General features: G+C 40.2%; 1 protein-coding gene across 1 annotated transcript; it reads left to right on the top strand.

Moving 5' to 3' along the window:
• The first annotated feature begins 117 nt into the window (after positions 1 to 117).
• LOC140145239 (maleylacetoacetate isomerase-like) lies at positions 118 to 22,488 on the top strand. Its single transcript, XM_072167009.1, has 7 exons — positions 118 to 124; positions 596 to 657; positions 2,191 to 2,271; positions 5,683 to 5,760; positions 8,176 to 8,223; positions 20,484 to 20,665; positions 21,955 to 22,488. Exons 1-7 carry the CDS (start codon positions 118 to 120, stop codon positions 22,103 to 22,105), a joined length of 609 nt encoding a protein of 202 aa, XP_072023110.1. The 3' UTR covers positions 22,106 to 22,488.
• The last annotated feature ends 1,444 nt before the right edge of the window (positions 22,489 to 23,932 follow it).

Raw genomic sequence — 23,932 nt, 5'->3', positions numbered from 1 at the left:
TAATTTATACTAATAATCTCATCCCCACAAAGTTAGGGCATAAAAAAAAAAACATGCATGATGAAAAATTGAAATTAACTTCACAAAAAATACTTATATTACACAATAGTTATCTGTATGACACGTAAATACGTTTAGCGTACTTAATCCCTGAAATTAGCTAATATGAAACAGTTTTGAGTCGAGTGTTGCCTGCCCATTTAGGGCGTATGCCCTAACTCGCTATTTGTAATTATTATTATTATTATCATTATTGTTATTATTATTATTATTATTATTATTGTTATTATTGTTATTATTATTATTATTATTATTATTATTATTATTAGTGTTATTAGTAGTGTTATTATTATTAACATATATTATTATTATTATTATTATTGTTATTGTTATTATTATTATTATTATTATCATTAGTGTTATTATTATTATTATTATTATTATTATTATTATTATTATTATTTTGTTGTTATTATTATTGTTGTTGTTGTTGTTGTTGTTGTTGTTGTTGTTGTTGTTGTTGTTGTTGTTGTTGTTAAAATGTACCCAGAAACATCTAAAATGTAGTTAACCCTACACATTTTTCCTTTTTTAGCACTGGCTTTGAAAGGTATCGATTATGAATATAGAGCTGTCAATATTTTGAAAGATGAACAGGTATGTGTTCAAAGACCAACCTGGTCTTTCTAATATTCAGTCTGTATGCGACTGAATCCATACTCACAATCAGTCTTTATGAGACTGAATATAAGGCAGTAAGGGAACACACCACTAAATCAATGCGCCATTTGTGCAACCCTACTGAGTTCCGGTAAAATACAGAAAGTTTTTGAGGTATTATGGGCTGCTCTTTGGACTAATAATCAGAAAGAGTAGCGAATTATAGCTTAAATAAAAGTGTAAAGTCTGTGCCTGAATTTGAATCACTAAAAAAGTCGCATTTTTATAATTATCGAGAAAATAGGTCCGCGTATTAAAAAAAAAATGGGCAGAAACGGGTTTACAGTCATGAGAGCATGTCAAAAACAACGAGGGCGCTGTTTAGCGGCTCCTACCGGGAAAACGAGACGGAAGACTACCCATACATTGAAACATATGTTAAACTTTCATCGATTTGTAATCGACTGGTTATCATTAAATTTCTCAAAAAGGTCTATTGCCATTTGGTCTAATACCATTTGGTATAATTCCCGTTTAGTCTATATTCAATTTGTCTATTACCAGAAAGGCTAATTCCCACTTAGTCTAATAATCATAGAGTCTAATGTCCATTTAGTCTAACATTGTTTGGTCTAATAACCAGTATGTCTACTAACCATATAGTCTAATAACCATTTGGTCTAATATTTCTTCAATAACCGTTTGCTCTAATAACCGTTTGGTCTAATAACCGTTAGGTCTAATACTTGTATGGTCTAATAACCATTTAGTCTAATACAATTTCGTCTATTTATTAATAAACTAAATGCTTGTAAGACTAAAATGGTTTGTAGACCAAATGGGTATTAGACCAAATGGCTATTAGACCTATTGGGTATAGACCAAATGGGTATTAGACTAAATGGTTGTTAGACTAAATGGCTTTAGACTTAATGGTTATTAGACTAAATGGTCATCGGACCAAATGGTTATCGGACCAAATGGTTATAGGACCAAATGATTATTGGACGTAGTGGATATAGACCTAATGGGTTTAGACGAAATGGATGTAGACAAAATGGATATTAGACAAAATGGTATTGGACCAAATGGCAAATCCCCCCCTCAAAAAGGGCCAAAAAGGCATCAAAACGAGCAAATAAAACTGGTGTTTTTACACGTATTTAAATGGGGCGATTATTTAGTGGTGTGCGCCCGTAAGTATCGTCCTCATTTCGTCCTCATGTTACATTAAGGAAAGGGTTAGTGTGTTAGGGTGACAGGCTGTCTCTAGTAGGTGACGGGCTGTCGATAACTATAGCCCGTCCGCCATATGGACGCACACCACCATTTCAGCGTCCCATTGAAACACACGTGAAAACATGTCTATGTATCATTGATAACTGTATGAATCTTGAGCTGACAGATTGATCCGTGTTGACCATCACACTGCATAATTATAGCTTCTTAAACATATTAAGATGAATCTACTTATATGCTTTCTGCAATTACAAAATTAATCAACGTAAGTCACACACATTCTCTTCACAGCATAGTGATAAATTCAAAGCTAAAACCCCCTCAGGCCAAGTACCCTGCCTTGAGATTGATGGAGGGAAACTAACCCAATCGGTGAGTATAAAACATGCTACAAACCTCTTGAACGGTTTTTTTTTTCAGAGCCACCGAATCTTCAGTAGGAATGACACCTTTTATAGACCTTTTTCCCTCTTTCCCATCATGCCCTATTCCAGGGGGGTATGAGTGTCGCAAAATACATCATCTCCCCGGGGGAGTACAGGGTTATGTTCATTACATTCTGGAATACGGACATTTCGCCCGGTGCCTTCATCACAAAAAAGGAATCACCGATAATCATGATAATGTCGCACGATCACTAATACCTTTCGGGGATAAAAAAACAACAACAACATTTCTATGCCTTATTGACATGGTGTCGTCGCGAAAAAAAGTTTCCTGTTATTGAATCCTAACTTTGTATACATTTTATAGACCTAGGGCGTGATCACATCATGCACTTTTGATGTAGGGACGTGGAGTCGACCCTACATTGAAACCACTTCCCAGTGTAGTGTGAACACAAAGTAAGTGGATTCGACCCTACATCAACAATGTGGATCGAAACTACCTGGTTGAGGTAGTTTCGACCCTAGGAGGTGGGTTAAATTTCGTAATGTGAACACGATAATGTGGAGTCGATCCACATATACCGGAAGTGGCTGTGGTCGTACGGGCCGAAATGGTGAACGTCAATGGAACAAAACGAACTGAAGACGTCACCAATCAATCGATATTGGGGTCCAGCATTCGAGTCATCCGCACCCAAACGCAATTACCGCGCCGGCGCGCGCGATCAACTTTGCGCCACGCTAGGCGTCCTGCGCGGAATTACCAGCTCGCAGTACGCGTGTAGTTCTTCACGGTGTAAAAAGTAAACAAAATTGTGAAACAAAATAAAGATTGAATTTTAAATAGCATCGCTGTTTTTCCGTATATATCTTTTGTATTTTATGGCATCAAAACAAACTGGGACAAAGGTAACTAGTATACAGTTCCCGTTTAAACAATTATTTTATGGATGCTAAAGTGAAATATGACAAAACAGAGGAGAAAATACGCTGTATTTGGTATTTTTACACCGTGGACACGTGAGAAACGCACGTGTAGTTTGTTTACATCTCAGACCCCAATATCGATAGGTGACATCATCAGAAAAAGGTCTATAAATCGCTTCTGAGGTGATGGCTTTACGAAATTTGGTATCTATGCTGCGTGGTACTACATGTGAGTCGTTCTACATGTAACATCCGGGTATGTGGATTCGCTCCACTTACGTCATAACCCACTTTCGATGTAGATTAGCTTGCTAGTGTGAACGCGAACTCAATGTGGATTCGATGTGGATCGACACCACTTCACTACCTAGGTACGAACCCACATTGTGTAATGTGAACACGCCCCTAGAGGTGGAAAACTAATGACGGGACACGCAGTGATATTTTGTCGGCGTCCGTTTCACTTTTTTCGGAGATGAAAATAAAATGTAAACAATAATCTCTTACACAGATGTTCTGCATTGCTCCGTAACTGCATCACTCGTGTATTCAATAATTGCATAATTAGTAACATCGATGGCCTTTACGATAATCCGCATATATGGAATCAGTATGCCCATATTAAGACAAAATAATTGCAAAGACCATCGGATGCACACGATGTATGAGGTTGATGAACTACGTCATACGCCCTGGAATAGTGCATTGTGGGATAGAGGGGAAAGACGCGAAGGCACGCAGCGCTGGCGTGATTGTTTGACACGGCACGATCGAACAATCGGCCGTCGTGAATATGCGAGAACCAGTCACCGTATACAATACACGGGACCTTTGACTGGTGGTACGCTCTCTGTTTTTCTCTCCTCTGTGTAGACACCGCAATCAACTGAGGTTCAAAGTTCAGTCAATTATGACTTCGTTGTGTATAGAACATTTTGTTATTGTCGAAAATGTGTACATTAGTACAGGATACAGGTACATATATTGAATAATGGCGGGCAAGGTAAGCTTTTGCTTTAATCAAATTATGTCTTCTCAACTCATCAATTGGCGTGCAGGTTTACTATCTTGTGGTTATTATTTTATGCACCATTTGGTTACCTTTATACGCTGGCGAAGTGACGTAGTTAATCGCTACCATAGCAGCTCATAGCAATAGATGAATACAATTTTGACTATATTGCCCCGCACTACAACGTTCATGCGGTACCAATGCATTAATGTCAAAGAAAAGCTAAACGAGCATCTAGCGCCATCTGTAAAGAAAGTAATCATACTTATGAGACCATTTTTGGACCATAATGTACCCAAACTACGTCATACGCCCTGGAATAGTGCATTGTGGGATAGAGGGGAAAGGGTCAATAAACGACTCTCTGCAGAGCCACAAACCTTTAGTGAACAAGGTTCAGTCCGATTTAACAACTCTTTTCATAACCACCAAATATTTAGCAGGAAAGAGAGAGCTACTATAAACGACTATTTTCAGAGCCACAAACCTTTCAGTGAACAAGGGGCAGTCCGATTGAACGGCTCTTTTCAGAGCCACCAAATCTTCAGTAGACAAGAAGTCGCGTACTATAAATGACTATTTTCAGAGCCACAAACCTTCAGTGAACAATAGGCAGTCCGACTGAACGGCTCTTTTCAGAACCACAAATCTTTAGTACGTAATAGACACCTACTATAAACGACTCAATTCAGAGCCACCAACCTTCAGTTTCCAAGGGGGAGTTCGATTGAACGGCTCTTTTCAGAGCCACCAAATCTGTAGTAGGAAAGGAACCTTCTATAAACGACTCTTTTCAGAGCAATCACTTAATTTTTTATGTAGATATAGGGCAATCTACTTGTATATCATTAGGGGCCTCGTGCCAAGTATGATACTTGGTATATCAAGGGGCCTCGTGCCAAGTATGATACTTGGTAGACAAAAAGGTGAAGGTAAAAGTTCATGCTTAGCTTTTTTCAGCCACTACCAATTTACACTTAGGGGAAGTGAAGCAAACGGAATTAAGTACCTTGTACAAGGACACAACACGTTGACTGTGATGTAACTTGAACCTATAACATTATGATTACGAGTTTATAAACAACGGCCAGTTTATAAGCAAAAACTCCCAATATGCTGATGAGCGGTATGAGCTAATCCTGACGAAATTGAGTTTCACACATGTACCTGTCTAACAGGAACCCGTAGAAATTCGGATCTGCAGTATACCATTAACATAGTTCCTGGCACTTCCTTTGCTTAATTGACATTCAATATTTTACTCGATGTTGTAAAAAAAATTTCTCATACGTTTGTGTAACCAATTCCATTGGCATAAAAGTTCGAAAATCAATTTCAGACGGGCACGATACATGAGATTATGTATAGTTTGTTTGTCCACAAATGTGATTCCATTTGGTCACAAACATAATAATTACCATGTCTTATTAACGATAAGGATTGTCATATTTTCAGCTCGCCATTATTGAGTATTTGGAGGAAACAAGACCTAAACCTGCACTTCTCCCAGCAGATCCCAAAGAGAGAGCGATCGTAAGTACAATGCCTGAAATGTTTGAAGTTTACACAGGGGCGTAGCAAGAGCCTCGGGGCCCGTGGACAAGGAGCAGTGCGGGATGGGACCCTTTTAACATCTCCTTTATCATCCCTTTATCAGCCTTAGCTTCTGAACCCTTGGGCCTCTAGACTTCGTCCACCCTGTTCATCCGCTTGCTACGCCCGTTAGTTTGCATAATGAAAACATCAATTATCGACAGGGCCGTCGATAATTTTTTTTTCTGGTATATGGCCGAATTTACCTCTTGGTGGCTCATGGGTAAGGCAACATTATTGCCACCTCTGGCTCTTCGGATAGAAAAACACCCCTCTCCTACAACTGTATCCGTTTTTTCCAAGCTGTCCCCAGAATTCCTTTACCGGGGAAAGCGCACGAAAACTTGACAAAGTGCGCACGTAGCGGGTGAAAATTTCAATGCTAAAATTCAACGGGGAATGTACCGGAGTCACCGAGCCAGGGGAAAAATTTCCAAATCGTCCCACTGATCTGAAAGAACATTACTGTGACAAATGCGCGCGGAGCGCGCGAAAAATTGCAATATCAATTCTAAAATGAACAAAATTTAGGACAACTTGTGCCCTAAAATCGTGCCAAAGGAAGATTCATCTAGGCCTTTTACAACTTTTGGTTAATTTAGTCCCGTTATTTTTATCCAATATACAAGTTTAATGCTCCATACTTTCCGGGCATCAGAGGAGCTGCCCTAGCACTTGAATTATTCATGATTTACATTATAGAAAGGATGGAATTATAACTATCATTTTTGAGATTCGTGTTCAAGTTCAAGATGAAAAAAAAAGAAATTTCCAAGGGGACGTTTCTCATATCTACTCACAGAATGGTTTTAGCGATTAATGCGCGCGGCAATTTGGCATACTAAATGGGCCAAAATGGGGTTCATTTTGGGTCTAAAATAGACCAAAAGGAAGATGCAAATCGTAAATTTATCTGTCGACCGAGCAGGGGAGGACTCAAGAGACTGACTTGCCACCCTGTCCTATGGCTAATCTCAATTGGTGCTGATGAACGGTGGCGTAGATGGCTTTTTGACATTGAGGGAGATGGGGATGAAAAATTTTTCTTGAAGTATAGTGAATCCAGCAACCTTTGGCGACAGAATAAGTTTATGGTATTGAAGCTTAACTGGTGAAATATGGTGCAAAAGTGGAATAAATTCGCGCAAAAAATGACACATTTGTGGCTAAAATGGCCAAATATGAGGTTAATTTGGTCAGAAACCCACATACAGGCGTCAACATTGGGCCCCAAGCAAAATATTGAAGGGATTTATCCCCCACCCCCCGGGATCTACGCCTGCTGATAAAGGGTTCGGTGTGGACATGGTGGAGGTGATTACTGGTGATGGGAGGCGCACATATTTTGCCGATCTTGTAAAATATTAGTTCTTTGTCTGCATCACCTCAACGCGCCTGGCCAACATCATTGTAGGCCCAATATAGCTGCCCAACCGGCCCAATAGGCGCTATATTACGAACTTATTGTAGTTTTTACCTCCTCTCTCCCTCTCTCCACCCACTCTCTCCCTGAGACGAATATATATATATATATTTATCATACCACTAAGGGAAACATCAAAGAACACCGCTAACCTGATATATTTTCGTATCTAGTCAGTGAGTGCGTATTTTACGCTTTATATCTAGTCAGTGAGAGCGTATTTCGCAAGCCCGATACGCGTGTACGGCGAGGTACGCGTATAAAGGCGATTCGCGTAAACCGGGCGCGTAAAATGCACGCAATCTGTAATACGCGGAACAGTCATCTATTTTTGTAATGTTTTTCCTATTTAGCAGCAATTAATATGTTTAAAAACGTAATTATTTCAATATTTAGAATGACTTAGTGGTATGATAAATTCGTTATTAGGTTCAGCGTCGGTATGGTACGGGAAATTATCGTGCGCTCAGTGTCATACTGTACACCCTTCTCGGACGATAATTTCCTGTACCATACCTCCGCTTCACCTAATAACTAATAATATTCGTCTCAGCTTTCTCCCTCCCTCCCTCTCCCTCTCTCCTCTCCCCCTCTTTCTCTTCCCCTTCTCTCTCCCTTCTCTTCCTTTCTCTCTCTTTTTCCTTTTTTTGGGATCGCCAGGGGGTGTCGCACCCCTGCACCCCCCATGGCGACGGGCCTGATTATCGAAGCATGTGTAAAATCATAAGTGAAGAGGTAAAGAAGATGACGAAGAAAAAGATAATACTGGATGATGATGATGATGATGATGATGATGATGATGATGATGATGATGATGATGATGATGATGATGATGATGATGATGATTTAGTGCGATATCTTGTCATTTATAAGCTTTGTTCTGATCAGCATCAATTATTCAACTAAGAATTTGTTTGTTTTCATCACTTCAGGTCCGCCAGATTTCTGAAGTCATCGCGTCAGGCATTCAGCCAAACCAAGTAATGTGATTATTTTTCTTATTTTGCCTGACCCGATCCATCCATATCACTCATTAATAAACCATTATGGCATACATCATGTTTCGACTATTTGAATGGTTTTGCCATCTTTTGTCATTTAATAATTTGTATAAAATAGCAGAAATTTTTCTTTGGGTCCTAAGGAGTCAAAATTTCAATGGTCACATATCTCTAGAATGCCCAATTAATGAGATATAGGATCCAAAGAAAAATTTCTGCCATTTTATACTTTGATTAAAGGAAAAAAAAATTAATTGCGGTAGTACGCAACTTCACGCTTATACTGGGTCGTTAATGGTCTCTATCTTCGACTATATACAACGATATAAATTATTATATTGTATTATATGTTATAAAATTTATATACCTTTTCATCCGTTTGACTTCCTTTTGCAATAATTGAAGGAAATCTCTTAAAATGCCTCTCCGTTTTTACCATATTTATTTATGATTTAGATATTCTACCACACATTTAAAGTTGATTCTTCACCACATATTTAGAGTTGAATCTTCTACCATACATTTAGAGTTGAATCTTCTACCGCACATTTAGAGTTGAACCATCTATAACACATTTTATATTTAGAGTTTAGTCTCCTACCACACATTTAGAGTTGAATCTTCTACCTCACATGCATTGTAGAGTTGAATCTTCTACAGCACATTTAGAGTTCAATCTACCACAAATTTAGAATTGAATCTTCTACCACATATTTAGAGTTGAATAGAGTTGAATCTTCTACCGCACATTTAGAGTTGAATCTTCTACAGCACATTTAGAGTTCAATCTACCACAAATTTAGATTTGAATCTTCTACCACATATTTAGAGTTGAATAGAGTTGAATCTTCTACCGCACATTTAGAGTTGAATATTCTACCACATATTTAGAGTTGAATATTCTACCACGTTAGAGCTGAATAGAGTTGAATCTTCTACCACACATTTAGAGTTCAATCGTCTACAGCACATAGACATTGATAGAGTTGAATCTCCTACCACATATTTAGATTTAAACCTGCTACCAGAGTCAGACCAATAGCTTCTTGTATATGGCAGGGCCTATACTAATCATTTTAGGATAACATTAGTGTCAGAAATAGTTTCTGTTTTGTGTGTTTGCGACTGCTGCCGAGTTGAAGTTGATTGCGAACTATTTTGAATTGCGAATGACGGCTGCGATGGAATGAGAGTATCACAACCAAAGCTTTACTTGTCTGAATGCTTTGCGAGCTGATTAAGTTGCTGAGATATTGGCATTTGAAAAGTGTACTCTGTAAAGTGGCCTGCATGCTATTGACCAAATTCAGCTCAACATGCTCAAGGTCACGGAATTTGCGGCAAAAATGTGGAATTTGACTTTTTTCTGATGACTTCACCTGGGGGCACAAAAAGTATCCAGTCAAGAGGTCGGGTGTACATCCATTCTGTTTTAAATTAGCATGGAAAGACCCGTTCGCGAATTTGGGCGCCACCTTAGACTCAGGTACACTTTTGTTTTTGTTGTTGTGTCTGGATTTATTTTAATCGTCATGATTCAATGAACATGCAAGCAGCTTTGATGTTTTAGTAGTTGTATACTATGACCATAACGACACATGAACTCACCCCCACACACCATGCACACACACACAGCAGCAAATGAAACAAAGTTTTTCATGTGAGTTAAAGATACTGTCTGTTTCAATCACTACTGTCTGTATATAATATATATAGTTAGTTAGTTAGCGCCCTCCAATGATGCTTTGCATCAAAGTGTTCTTGTTTAGTACTGGATGGACTGGAGTTATACATATCATAATTACAAAACTAGAAACCACTTGTGTTTGACCAAACACGAATATCTATGCCCGTGATCCCACCCCTTAACCAAGCACCCTCCTTGTCCCATCATGAAAACCTTTTGAAGTGGTCCAAGGAACCAAAATCAAAATGCCTACACATTCCCTTTTCAGGGAGTCTTTGTCAAGTGATCAGTTTTCTTGACGTACGATTCAGACCGTTATCATTGCAAACACAGGTAGCTAACAAAATACTACCTATTGCGCTACACTGTGTTAATATGTTTTACCAATTTTGCATTTTAAAGTCTTTAGACTTTGACCTCTGGGGATGCGGCTAATATAGAATACATCAAGGGTCATGGGTCATCATTGTACCAAATATGAACCCTGAGGGCGCTGTAGTTCTTGAGCTACAGCTGTTTGAAATTTTACACATATTGCTCACTGTAGCCCATGACCTTTGACCTCTGGGGTCAATGCTACTGCAGGAAATATCTAAGGGTCATGGGTCATCATTGTACCAAGCATGAACCCTGAGGGCGCTATAGTTCTTGAGCAAGAGCAGTTTTAAAAATTTACACATATTGGCCCCTGTAGCCTGTGACCTTTGACCTCTGGGGTCGAGGCTACATTAAGTTACATCTAGGGGTCATGGGCCATCTATATACTAAGTATGAACCCAGAGGGCGCTATAGTTCTTGAGCTAGAGCCGTTTGAAATTTTACACATATTGCCCCCTGTAGCCCACGACCTTTGACCTCTGGGGTCGGGGGGGTACCCTAGGATGATGCTAGGGGTCACGGGCCATCACTATACCAAGTGGGGGCCCCGAGGCTACTTTGGTTCTTGAGCTAGAGGAGTGCAAAAAGTGATCTTGAGAAGAAGAAGAAGAAGGAGAAGGAGAAGACTAGAAACCACAGTTGTGTTTGACCAAACACGAGTATCTATGCCCGTGATGACCACACCTAACCCCCTTCCCCTATTCACAAACGAAAACTTGGTGAGCACCATGTGAAACCCCTTGTTTTAAACTTTCATTTGATATACATGTAATGCTCATAACACTAGACTGGCCCACACTCTCTCTAATACCCTACCAAGCCTTCACTCTCATTTATACCCCACCAGACCCTCACTCTCTCTAAAACACCACCAGACTGGACCACACTCTCTCTGATACCCCACCAGACCCTCACTCTCTCTTATACTCCACCAGAAACTCACTCGCTCTAAAACACCACCAGGCTGACCCATACTCTCTCTAATACCCCACCAAGCCTTCACTCTCTCTTATACTCCACTATACACTCACTCTCTCTAAAACACCACCAGACTGGCACACACTCTCTCTTATACCCTACCAAGCCTTCACTCTCTCTTATATCCCACCAGACCATCAATCTCTCTAAAACACCACCAGACTGGACCACACTCTCTCTAATACCCCACCAGATCCTCACTCTCTCTTATACGCCACCAGACACTCACTCGCTCTAAAACACCACCAGGCTGACCCAAACTCTCTCTAATACCCCGCCCAGCCATCACTCTCTCTTATACTCCACCAGACACTCACTCGCTCTAAAACACCAACAGGCTGACCCATACTCTCTCTAATACCCCACCAAGCCTTCACTCTCTTATACTCCACCAGACACTCACTCGCTCTAAAACACCAACAGGCTGACCAATACTCTCTTTAATACCCCACCAAGCCTTCACTCTCTCTTATACTCCACCAGACACTCACTCGCTCTAAAACACCACCAGGCGGACCCAAACTCTCTCTAATACCCCACCCAGCCATCACTCTCTCTTATACTCCACCAGACACTCACTCGCTCTAAAACACCAACAGGCTGACCCATACTCTCTCTAATACCCCACCAAGCCTTCACTCTCTCTTATACTCCACCAGACACTCACTCGCTCTAAAACACCACCAGGCTGACCCAAACTCTCTAATACCCCACCAGATCCTCACTCTCTCTTATACTCCACCAGACACTCACTCGCTCTAAAACACCATCAGGCTGACACATACTCTCTCTAATGCCCCACCAGACCCCCACTCTCTCTTATACTCCACCAGACACTCACACGCTCTAAAACATCAACAGGCTGACCCATACTCTCTCTAATACCCCACCAAGCCTTCACTCTCTCTTATACTCCACTATACACTCACTCTCTCTAAAACACCACCAGGCTGACCCATACTCTTCTCTAATACCCTACCAAGCCTTCACTCTCTCTTATACCTCATCAGACCATCAATCTCTCTAAAACAAACCAGACTGGACCACATTCGCTCTTATACCCCACCAGACCATCACTCTCTCTTATACTCCACCAGACACTCACTCGCTCTAAAACACCACCAGGCTGACCCAAACTCTCTCTAATACCCCACCAAGCCATCACTCTCTCTTATACTCCACCAGACACTCACTAGCTCTAAAACACTACCAGACTGGCACACACTCTTTCTAATACCCCACCAGACCCTCACTCTCTCTTATACGCCACCAGACACTCACTCGCTCTAAAACACCACCAGGCTGACCCAAACTCTCTCTAATACCCTGCCCAGCCATCACTCTCTCTTATACTCCACCAGACACTCACTCGCTCTAAAACACCAACAGGCTGACCAATACTCTCTAATACCCCACCAAGCCTTCACTCTCTTATACTCCACCAGACACTCACTCGCTCTAAAACACCAACAGGCTGACCAATACTCTCTTTAATACCCCACCAAGCCTTCACTCTCTCTTATACTCCACCAGACACTCACTCGCTCTAAAACACCACCAGGCGGACCCAAACTCTCTCTAATACCCCACCCAGCCATCACTCTCTCTTATACTCCACCAGACACTCACTCGCTCTAAAACACCAACAGGCTGACCCATACTCTCTCTAATACCCCACCAAGCCTTCACTCTCTCTTATACTCCACCAGACACTCACTCGCTCTAAAACACCACCAGGCTGACCCAAACTCTCTCTAATACCCCACCCAGCCATCACTCTCTCTTATACTCCACCAGACACTCACTAGCTCTAAAACACCCCCAGATTGGCGCACACTCTCTCTAATACCTCACCAGACCCTCACTCTCTTATAATCCACCAGACACTCACTCGCTCTAAAACACCACCAGGCTGACCCAAATTCTCTCTAATACCCCACCCAGCCATCACTCTCTTATACTCCACCAGACACTCACTAGCTCTAAAACACCCCCAGATTGGCGCACACTCTCTCTAATACCTCACCAGACCCTCACTCTCTCTTATAATCCACCAGACACTCACTCGCTCTAAAACACCACCAGGCTGGCCCAAACTCTCTCTAATACCCCACCAAGACATCACTCTCTCTTATACTCCATCAGACCCTCACTCTCTCTGAAACACCACCAGACTGGAGAATACCCCTTTAATCCCAAACTATTGTGTCCCTTTAAGCGGATAACCTCTTAACCCCATTGTACGTCTTGACGTATATTTGAAGCCTTCATCATTGCAAATACAGGTAGCTACCAAAATGCTACCTATTGCGATACACTGTGTTAACCGGTCGTACCTATTTTGCTTTTTAAAGCATATGAACTTTGACCTCTGGGGTTGCGGCTAGCATAGCATACTTCTAGGGTCATAGGCCATCATTGTACCAAGTATGAACCCTGAGGGCGCTATAGTATTTGAGCTAGAGCTGTTTGAAATTTTACATATTGCCCCCTGTAGCCCATGACCTTTGACCTCTGGGGTCGGGGGGGTACCCTAGGATGTTTCTAGGGGTCATGGGCCATCATTGCACCAAGTATGGGCCCCAAGGCTACTTTAGTTCTTGAGCTAGAGGAGGGCAAAGGACTGATCTTGAGAAGGAGAAGGAGAACTAGAAACCACGGTTGTGTTTGACCAAACACGAATATCTATGCCCGTGACCACACCTAATAACCCCCTTCCCCTATTCACAAACGAAAACTTGGTGAGCACCATGTGAAACCCCTTGTTTTAAACTTTCATTTGATATGTACATGTAATGCTCATAACACTAGACTGGCCCACACTCTCTCTAATACCCTACCAAGCCTTCACTCTCATTTATACCCCACCAGACCATCACTCTCTCTAAAACACCACACGACTGGACCACACTCTCTCTGATACCCCACCAGACCCTCACTCTCTCTTATACTCCACCAGAAACTCACTCGCTCTAAAACACCACCAGGCTGACCCATACTCTCTCTAATACCCCACCAAGCCTTCACTCTCTCTTATACTCCACTATACACTCACTCTCTCTAAAACACCACCAGACTGGCCCACACTCTCTCTTATACCCTACCAAGCCTTCACTCTCTCTTATACCCCATCAGACCATCAATCTCTCTAAAACACCACCAGACTGGACCACACTCTCTCTAATACCCCACCAGACCCTGACGCTATCTTATACTCCACCAGACACTCACTCGCTCTAAAACACCACCAGACTGGCTTACACTCTCTCCAATACCCCACCAGACCCTCACTCTCTCTTATACTCCACCAGACCATCACTCTCTCTAAAACGCCACCAGACTGGACCTCACTCTCTCTAATACCCCTCCAGACCCTCACTCTCTCTTATACTCCACCAGACACTCACTCACTCTAAAACACCACCAGACTGGCCCACACTCTCTCTATAATACCCCACCAGACCCTCACTCTCTCTTATACTACACCAGACACTCACTCGCTCTAAAACACCACCAGGCTGACCCAAACTCTCTCTAATACCCCACCCAGCCATCACTCTCTCTTATACTCCACCAGACACTCACTAGCTCTAAAACACCACCAGACTGGACCACACTCTCTCTAATACCCCACCAGACCCTCACTCTCTCTTATACTCCACCAGACACTCACTAGCTCTAAAACACCACCAGACTGGCGCACACTCTCTCTAATACCTCACCAGAAACTCACTCTCTCTTATAATCCACCAGACACTCACTCGCTCTAAAACACCCCCAGGCTGGCCCAAACTCTCTCTAATACCCCACCAAGCCATCACTCTCTCTTATACTCCATCAGACCCTCACTCTCTGAAACACCACCAGACTGGAGAATACCCCTTTAATCCCAAAACATTGTGTCCCTTTAAGCGGTTAACCTCTTAACCCCATTGTACGTCTTGACGTATATTTGAAACCTTCATCATTGCAAATACAGGTAGCTACCAAAATGCTACCTATTGCGTTACACTGTGTTAACCGGTCGTACCTATTTTGCTTTTTAAAGCATATGAACTTTGACCTCTGGGGTTGTGGCTAGCATAGCATACTTCTAGGGTCATAGGCCATCATTGTACCAAGTATGAACCCTGAGGGCGCTATAGTTTTTGAGCTAGAGCTGTTTGAAATTTTACACATATTGCCCCCTGTAGCCCATGACCTTTGACCTCTGGGGTCGGGGTACCCTAGGATGTATCTAGGGGTCATGGGCCATCATTGTACCAAGTATGGGCCCAGGGGCTACTTTAGTTCCTGAGCTAGAGGGGTGCAAAGGACTGATCTTGAGAAGGAGAAGGAGAAGGAGGAGAAGGAGAAGGAGAATCCGAAGACTAAACAGAACAAATACAATATCTATGCCCCGTTGCACGGGCATAGATAAGAAGGAGAAGGAGAATCCGAAGACTAAACAGAACAAATACAATATCTATGCCCCGTTAACACGGGCATAGATAACTAGATGGCACAGTTGTGTTTGACCAAACACGAATATCTATGCCCGTGTTTCCCACCCTAACCCACCATGACACTCTTAATCCATCATGACACCCCGTATTCTAAAAGGGCTATCAGTATACCAACGAAAAAATTTTAATTAATTAATTAAAAATCAAATAATACCCCTTTAATTGCATTTGCTGTGTAAACGCTTGAGGGCGCTCCTCCTTAAATAATGCAACAAACATGTTCCAAACAAAAAATCCCCCCCCCCCCAAAAAAATCCAAAACAATTTAAATACCCCTTTAATTCCAAAACGGATTGTCCCTTTAATGTCGGTTCCATCACCCCCTCGGCCCTTAACTTACCATGACACCTTTAATCCACCCTGATACTCTGTAATATTTTTGATTCTAAAAGGGCTATCAGTATACTGACTAAAATATTAAAATATCAACTTGAAAATCAAGGAATGCACCTTTAATTGCATTTGCTGTGTAAACGCTTGAGGGCGCTCCTCCTTAAATAAATCATTAAACATGTTCCATGCAAAAAAAAAATCAAAAAAAAAAAATCAAAAATTTCTGATTACCCCTTTAATCCTAAAACGGAGTGTCCCTTTAATGGCTGTTCCATTGAATTTACATACTCCATCTGGAAAAGCTTTATAACAATACCTATATACATAAGAATCAATTGGACACATGCTAATAAGCTATTGTCACATCCTGATTTAAGTATCCTTGGCAATAGCGCGATGAGCACAAGGCTAACATCCTATATACCTTCAAGGTTGACATCCTATATACCTCTTACGTAGAGATGGTGACATTCCTAAATATACACATATTGCTCCCTGTAGCCTATGACCTTTGACCTCTGGGGTCACTGCTAACATATAATACTTTTAGGGGTCATGGGTCATAAATATACTAAGTATGAACCCTGAGGGCGCTATAGTTCTTGAGCTAGAGATGTTTCAAATTTTACACATATTGCCCCCTGTAGCCCATGACCTTTGACCTTTGGGGTCGGGGGGGTACCCTAGGATGTATCTAGGGGTCATGGGCCATCATTATACCAAGTATGGGCCCCGAAGCTACTTTAGTTCTTGAGCTAGAGGAGTGCAAAGGAAGCGTCTTGAGAAGGAGAAGAAGAAGAAGAAGAAGAAAGAGGAGGAGAAGAATAAAGAGCATAAGCAGAATATCTATGCCCCGTTATCACGGGCATAGATAACTAGATGGCACAGTTGTGTTTGACCAAACACGAATATCTATGCCCGTGTTTCCCACCCTAACCCACCATGACACTCTTAATCCATCATGACACCCCGTATTCTAAAAGGGCTATCAGTATACCAACGAAAAAATTTTAATTAATTAATTAAAAATCAAATAATACCCTTTAATTGCATTTGCTGTGTAAACGCTTGAGGGCGCTCCTCCTTAAATAATGCAACAAACATGTTCCAAACAAAAATCCCCCAAAAAAATCCAAAACAATTTAAATACCCCTTTAATTCCAAAACGGATTGTCCCTTTAATGTCGGTTCCATCACCCCCTCGGCCCTTAACTTACCATGACACCTTTAATCCACCCTGATACTCTGTAATATTTTTGATTCTAAAAGGGCTATCAGTATACTGACTAAAATATTAAAATATCAACTTGAAAATCAAGGAATGCACCTTTAATTGCATTTGCTGTGTAAACGCTTGAGGGCGCTCCTCCTTAAATAAATCATTAAACATGTTCCATGCAAAAAAAAAATCAAAAAAAAAAAAACAAAAATCTGATTACCCCTTTAATCCTAAAACGGAGTGTCCCTTTAATGGCTGTTCCATTGAATTTACATACTCCATCTGGAAAAGCTTTATAACAATACCTATATACATAAGAATCAATTGGACACATGCTAATAAGCTATTGTCACATCCTGATTTAAGTATCCTTGGCAATAGCGCGATGAGCACAAGGCTAACATCCTATATACCTTCAAGGTTGACATCCTATATACCTCTTACGTAGAGATGGTGACATTCCTAAATATACACATATTGCTCCCTGTAGCCTATGACCTTTGACCTCTGGGGTCACTGCTAACATATAATACTTTTAGGGGTCATGGGTCATAAATATACTAAGTATGAACCCTGAGGGCGCTATAGTTCTTGAGCTAGAGATGTTTCAAATTTTACACATATTGCCCCCTGTAGCCCATGACCTTTGACCTCTGGGGTCGGGGGTACCAAAGGATGTTTCTAGGGGTCATGGGCCATCATTATACCAAGTATGGGCCCCGAGGCTACTTTAGTTCTTGAGCTAGAGGAGTGCAAAGGACTGATCTTGAGAAGGAGAAGAAGAAGAAAGAGGAGGAGAAGAATAAAGAGCATAAGCAGAATATCTATGCCCCGTTAACACGGGCATAGATAACTAGATGGCACAGTTGTGTTTGACCAAACACGAATATCTATGCCCGTGTTTCCCACCCTAACACTCTTAATCCATCATGACACCCCGTATTCTAAAAGGGCTATCAGTATACCAACAACAAAAAATTAAAATTAATTAATTAAAAATCAAATAATACCCCTTTAATTGCATTTGCTGTGTAAACGCTTGAGGGCGCTCCTCCTTAAATAATGCAACAAACATGTTCCAAACAAAAATCAAAAAATAAAAAAATTAAAAAAAATCTAAATACTCCTTTAATTCCAAAACGGATTGTCCCTTTAATGGCTGTTCCATCACCCCCTCGGCCCTTAACTTACCATGACACCTTTAATCCACCCTGACACTCTGTAATATTTTTGATTCTAAAAGGGCTATCAGTATACTGACTAAAATATTAAAATATTAACTTGAAAATCAAGGAATGCACCTTTAATTGCATTTGCTGTGTAAACGCTTGAGGGCGCTCCTCCTTAAATAAATCAATAAACATATTCCATGCAAAAAAAATCAAAAAAAAAAAATCAAAAAATCTGAATACCCCTTTAATCCTAAAACGGAGTGTCCCTTTAATGGCTGTTCCATTTAATTTACATACTCCATCTGGAATAGCTTTATAACAATACCTATATACATAAGAATCAATTGGACACATGCTAATAAGCTATTGTCACATCCTGATTTAAGTATCCTTGGCAATAGCGCGATAAGCACAAGGCTAACATCCTATATACCTTCAAGGTTGACATCCTATATACCTCTTACGTAGAGATGGTGACATTCCCAAATATACACATACTGCTCCCTGTAGCCTATGACCTTTGACCTCTGGGGTCAATGCTAACATATAATACATTTAGGGGTCATGGGTCATAATTATACTAAGTATGAACCCTGAGGGCGCTATAGTTCTTGAGCTAGAGATGTTTCAAATTTTACACATATTGCCCCCTGTAGCCCATGACCTTTGACCTTTGGGGTCGGGGGTACCCTAGGATGCATCTAGGGGTCATGGGCTATCATTATACAAAGTATGGGCCCCTGAGGCTACTTTAGTTCTTGAGCTAGAGGAGTGCAAAGGAAGCGTCTTGAGAAGGAGAAGAAGAAGAAGAAGAAAGAGGAGGAGAAGAATAAAGAGCATAAGCAGAATATCTATGCCCCGTTAGCACGGGCATAGATAACTAAACAGAACAAATACAATATCTATGCCACCGTTCCACGGGCATAGATAATGATTGAAATTCACTGTCATGAGTCAAGAAAGAGTAGATTTATTTATTTTCATTACCAGTAGGCCATTAGCGGAACTGTGTCCTTTTAAGGACTCTTCTTGTCAGTCTAGTTTGTTTCTGTAGCATGGTAGCTGATGGTGGGATCTGTAATCATGAATCACTGAAGACGAATCTTGATCCTCTTCAATGGATGGCTTCACTCTTTTGTATGAGGATTCCACACTGTTCAGCAGTCTGCTATAAATCAGGACAGGCTTATGGGCCTAAGTGTCAGTGAAACATTTAAAATTTTACAAATTGAGTTCGGGCCCTTTTTTGTTTTAAAAAGCAATGATATAGGCCCTATAATGTAGAAATGATGCACCAAATGGCTTCAATTGGACCTTCATTTTTCAAAACTTCTGAGGGGGATCATCCCCTCCTGTTTTTGAAAAAAAAGTGGTTTCAATTGGCCTGTCATTTCAAAAATTTTCATTTTTTTCGGATTTTTGAAACTAAAATTTTACACAAAAATAATGAAATAATGGTCCACCATTTGGATTCAATTAGGTCTTCATTTTCCAAATTTTTCTTACTTCTGAGGGGGCCACATCCCCATCAGACACCCCTGCGTGACTCAACTTTATGGGTAGGCCTACATATAAAGCAATAATTAATAAGATCAAAGTCAAAATCTATCTACGGATGGCTTCAACAGTTTTTTGGCAAATTTTGGGCTTTTTCAAACTAAAACTTTACACAACAAGTTTATCACGACTTCACACTTTACACGGCTTCAATTGGGTGACAATCGTCGCGCACGCGCGACGATTGGCGGTCATTTTCTGTAATTTTATATATTTTTCTAAAATTGACCCACCCCCTGACTGCTCTGGATCCGCCACTGCCAACCCGTCAGTGATACTTTAATAGATAAATAAATATTGCTTTTAACTATTCCAAAGACACATTTTTATAGTGTATCCTTTCATTCACCAATATACAATTCAACCAACCAACTACATGGCATACATCTTATGACATTACAATTTTGCAGAATCGAAGTGTGATTCAGGCTTTGGAAGCTAGCAGAAGGGGACAATGGGGTCATGATATTGTCGATAAAGGTTTACGCACTCTAGAAACATTTCTGCAAAAAACGGCTGGCAAATATTGCGTTGGTGATGTAGTAACTATGGCAGATTTATGTTTGGTGCCACAAGTATACAATGGAATCAGGTATGACAAATACTTTGGTAATACTGTGCAATAATGTGTGATTTGCATAAAGAATAGATTCTTATTTTAAATGTTTGTTTTCACTGATCACATTATCCTCTTTTAATTTTGAGCCAAACAAATGTATATAACAAAGAAAATTGCAATTCATTCCAACGGCTACAATGCGTGTACTACGCTCGCCGATCGTATTACATGTAACTGCACGGAGCATCGCGCTCAACCTGTGTACATACAAGCTGACATCAACGGTACATGTTTATGTTAGCAAGTACTCGATCGTTGAACTCTGAATAAAACCGGATCGACCCGGTTTTAATACAAAAGTTAAATTTTACTGTTATTAAAGCACTTCAGGCTTAGTCTTTTACGTGGTATTTTAGTATACCACTGAGCATTATAATTATGCAAAAAGTAGAAATCCGAGTAAAATTGAGGGCGTCGCTGTGAAGCAAATCACATATTATGGCTTTAAGAAACCCTAAATGTGATATGTAATATGTTCCTATATAGAGAGATTGTACGCTATAGGTTTACATGACTGACGACAAAGCATTGTAAATTTACCACTTTGTCGGTACTCTCTAAATGTAACCAAGTGAACCAAAAGAGCCTGAATTTCACTCCAAAAGAGTAGGAGTCTCCGGCAATCATAACATTATGCCGTATATATTAGACAAATAATTATCAAGCACCAATCACTTGGTTTTATTTAAAACAAAATCATATTATTCATAAAAACGAATAAAAACAGCCGGCTCTCAACATGCGATATTCAAAGTTCCGGCGCCGAAATTGTCTAAGTGCAATGACGTAATAGTTATTTGTGCTCAATTGTCGTCAGCCTTCATTGTATACTGGGACGTCATTGCACTAAACAGTCTCAGCGCCCGGGAATTTTGAATATCGCGTGTTGAGAGACGGATGTTTTATTCGCTTTTATAGTCACTATGAGTTTGTTTTAAATAAAACCTCGTGATTCGTGCTTAATAATTATTTTTCTTACATAAGGTATAATGTTGTGATTGCCTGAGACTTCCTTTAATGAGCCATGCGAAGGCCAACTCGTTTGGAGTGATCCTTTATATGACTCCTTGAAGAGTGAAATGTCACTCTTTTGGAGTGAAATTCACTCTTTTGGGGTAACGATTTCACACTTTTTGGCGTGCATATACTCACTCTTTTACATTTAGGGAGCACTTTGTAAGACGTCATGAGCTATTGCAATAATTATACTGTCTGTATCGAATAATTTGTGTAATGATATTGTTCTTTACTATTCTTTTAAGGTTTGGGGTGGACCTGTCTCATTTCTCTACAATACAACGTATCAACAAGGCCTTAATGGAGTTAGATGCCTTTCAGATATCACATCCGACCAAACAGCCCGATTGTCCAGAGGATTTTAACCCTTCTGCTGATCCGATAATAATGAAATAAAACCACGCAGTAAATTGATTAAAGAGTTTAACTTCTACACTACACTATTTTTCGCTCACCTGGAACGTTTTCACTAGTTCGACTAGCGTCTTCAGCAGATGTGTTTGCGTGATATGGGTGACTTTTGATAATTGATTTATGGTGGGTCTTGGGCCACAGTAAGTGGTCAGAGAATTCCTGTAAAAGCTTATAAAGCATGCTGAGGCGTGCGGATTAATGACTCAAGGGCAAAATCACACGAATGCAGAACAATAATACACTGTTTGATTAAGTTAACAAAATCTGAATCTTTAATGAAAAGTATAATATGATTTACAATGATTCTGCAACATAAACATATAATGTACTATATGTATTCACTTTATAAATCACTCTAACGCTTATTACTTATCCGACAGTCTTTTTCTTGCAGATTACAAAGTTCTGTCGCACTCAATGTTCCGGACGACTGATGTATATTCCCAATTCAAACTTGTCTTGCGAAGATCACTGTTCAGCGGAAGTCTACTGTAGACTTAAATTTATATATCCATTGCGTATAAAATCCTCGCACAGATGCCAATTTCCAAAATGTTGCTGCTTTAACCAATCAATCATTTTCTCCAGGAAATATGCTTTTTTTCTGCACTGATCCACTTTATTGACCAGACCTTTATAAACCAGACTCCAGCAAGTCGACAGAAGGATATTATTCCCTTGGGGAGGACGAACACTTTCATGTGCTCAAAATCTTCTTCGTTATTGCTGTATAAATAGCCCATTTTTTGGCTATGCAAAATAACTGGCTCACTGGTACTTTTTTGAAGATACATAGACTGAGTGTTAACATTTTATAGTTTATAGTTGTAGTTGTAGTTTATAGTTGTAGTTATAGTTGTAGTTATAGTTGGAATTATAGTTGAGTTTAATGTTGTAGTTGGAATTATAGTTGAGTTTATAGTTGTAGTTGTAATTATAGTTGAGTTTATAGTTGTAGTTGGAATTATAGTTGAGTTTATAGTTGTAGTTGGAATTATAGTTGAGTTTATAGTTGGCTAGATCGAGTTATAACTAAAGACATTCTCTGTACCATTGTTGAAATTATGCCATAGCTTCCCATAATGCATTGTTGAAACTATATGCTATACCTATACTCATAATGCATTGCTGTAGATTGTATTTGAATGCTTTCCCATAATGCATTGTTGGAACTCTTGCCCATAATGCATTGTTGGAACTCTTGCCCATAATGCATTTTTAAAACCATGTTATTGTCATGTTAAATACGTACCATATGTATTCTTCCCAGAATGCATCAGCTGTACCTTATATTCCCATACAAAGTATTGTTGAAATTATGCCATAGCTTCCCATAATGCATTGTTGATACTATGCTATACCTGTAGTCAAATGCCATAGCTTCCCATAATGCCATAGCTTCCCATAAAATTATGGAATTATTTGATTCCCATGAAATTATGCCATAGCTTCCCATAATGCATTGTTGATACTATGCTATACCTGTAGTCAAATGCCTTCCATATTGCATTCCGTACCCTGTACTGGAATGCTTCCCCATAATGCATTGTTGAAACTATGATATAGTTTCCCATAATGCATTGTTGAAACTATATGCTATACCCATACTGATGAAATGGTGTCCTTTGATACCTGTATACCATGTATACAGGTCTAACCAACCAATTATAACAATTAGCCTCAATCCCTTTGGCATTGCTCATAATTCTGCATTTTTTTCAATATGATGAAGCCCTTCCTGGGTTCACTGTGAAATGTTACATGAGTCCTTTTTGTCAAGGTAAACAAAGATAATAAACTGGGGTCCTA

This window comes from Amphiura filiformis, unplaced genomic scaffold (genome assembly GCF_039555335.1).
Source record: "Amphiura filiformis unplaced genomic scaffold, Afil_fr2py scaffold_179, whole genome shotgun sequence".
NCBI classification, from domain to species: domain Eukaryota; kingdom Metazoa; phylum Echinodermata; class Ophiuroidea; order Amphilepidida; family Amphiuridae; genus Amphiura; species Amphiura filiformis.
Note: the sequence above shows the minus strand (reverse complement) of the source record. Positions and strands in the feature narration are given on the sequence as shown.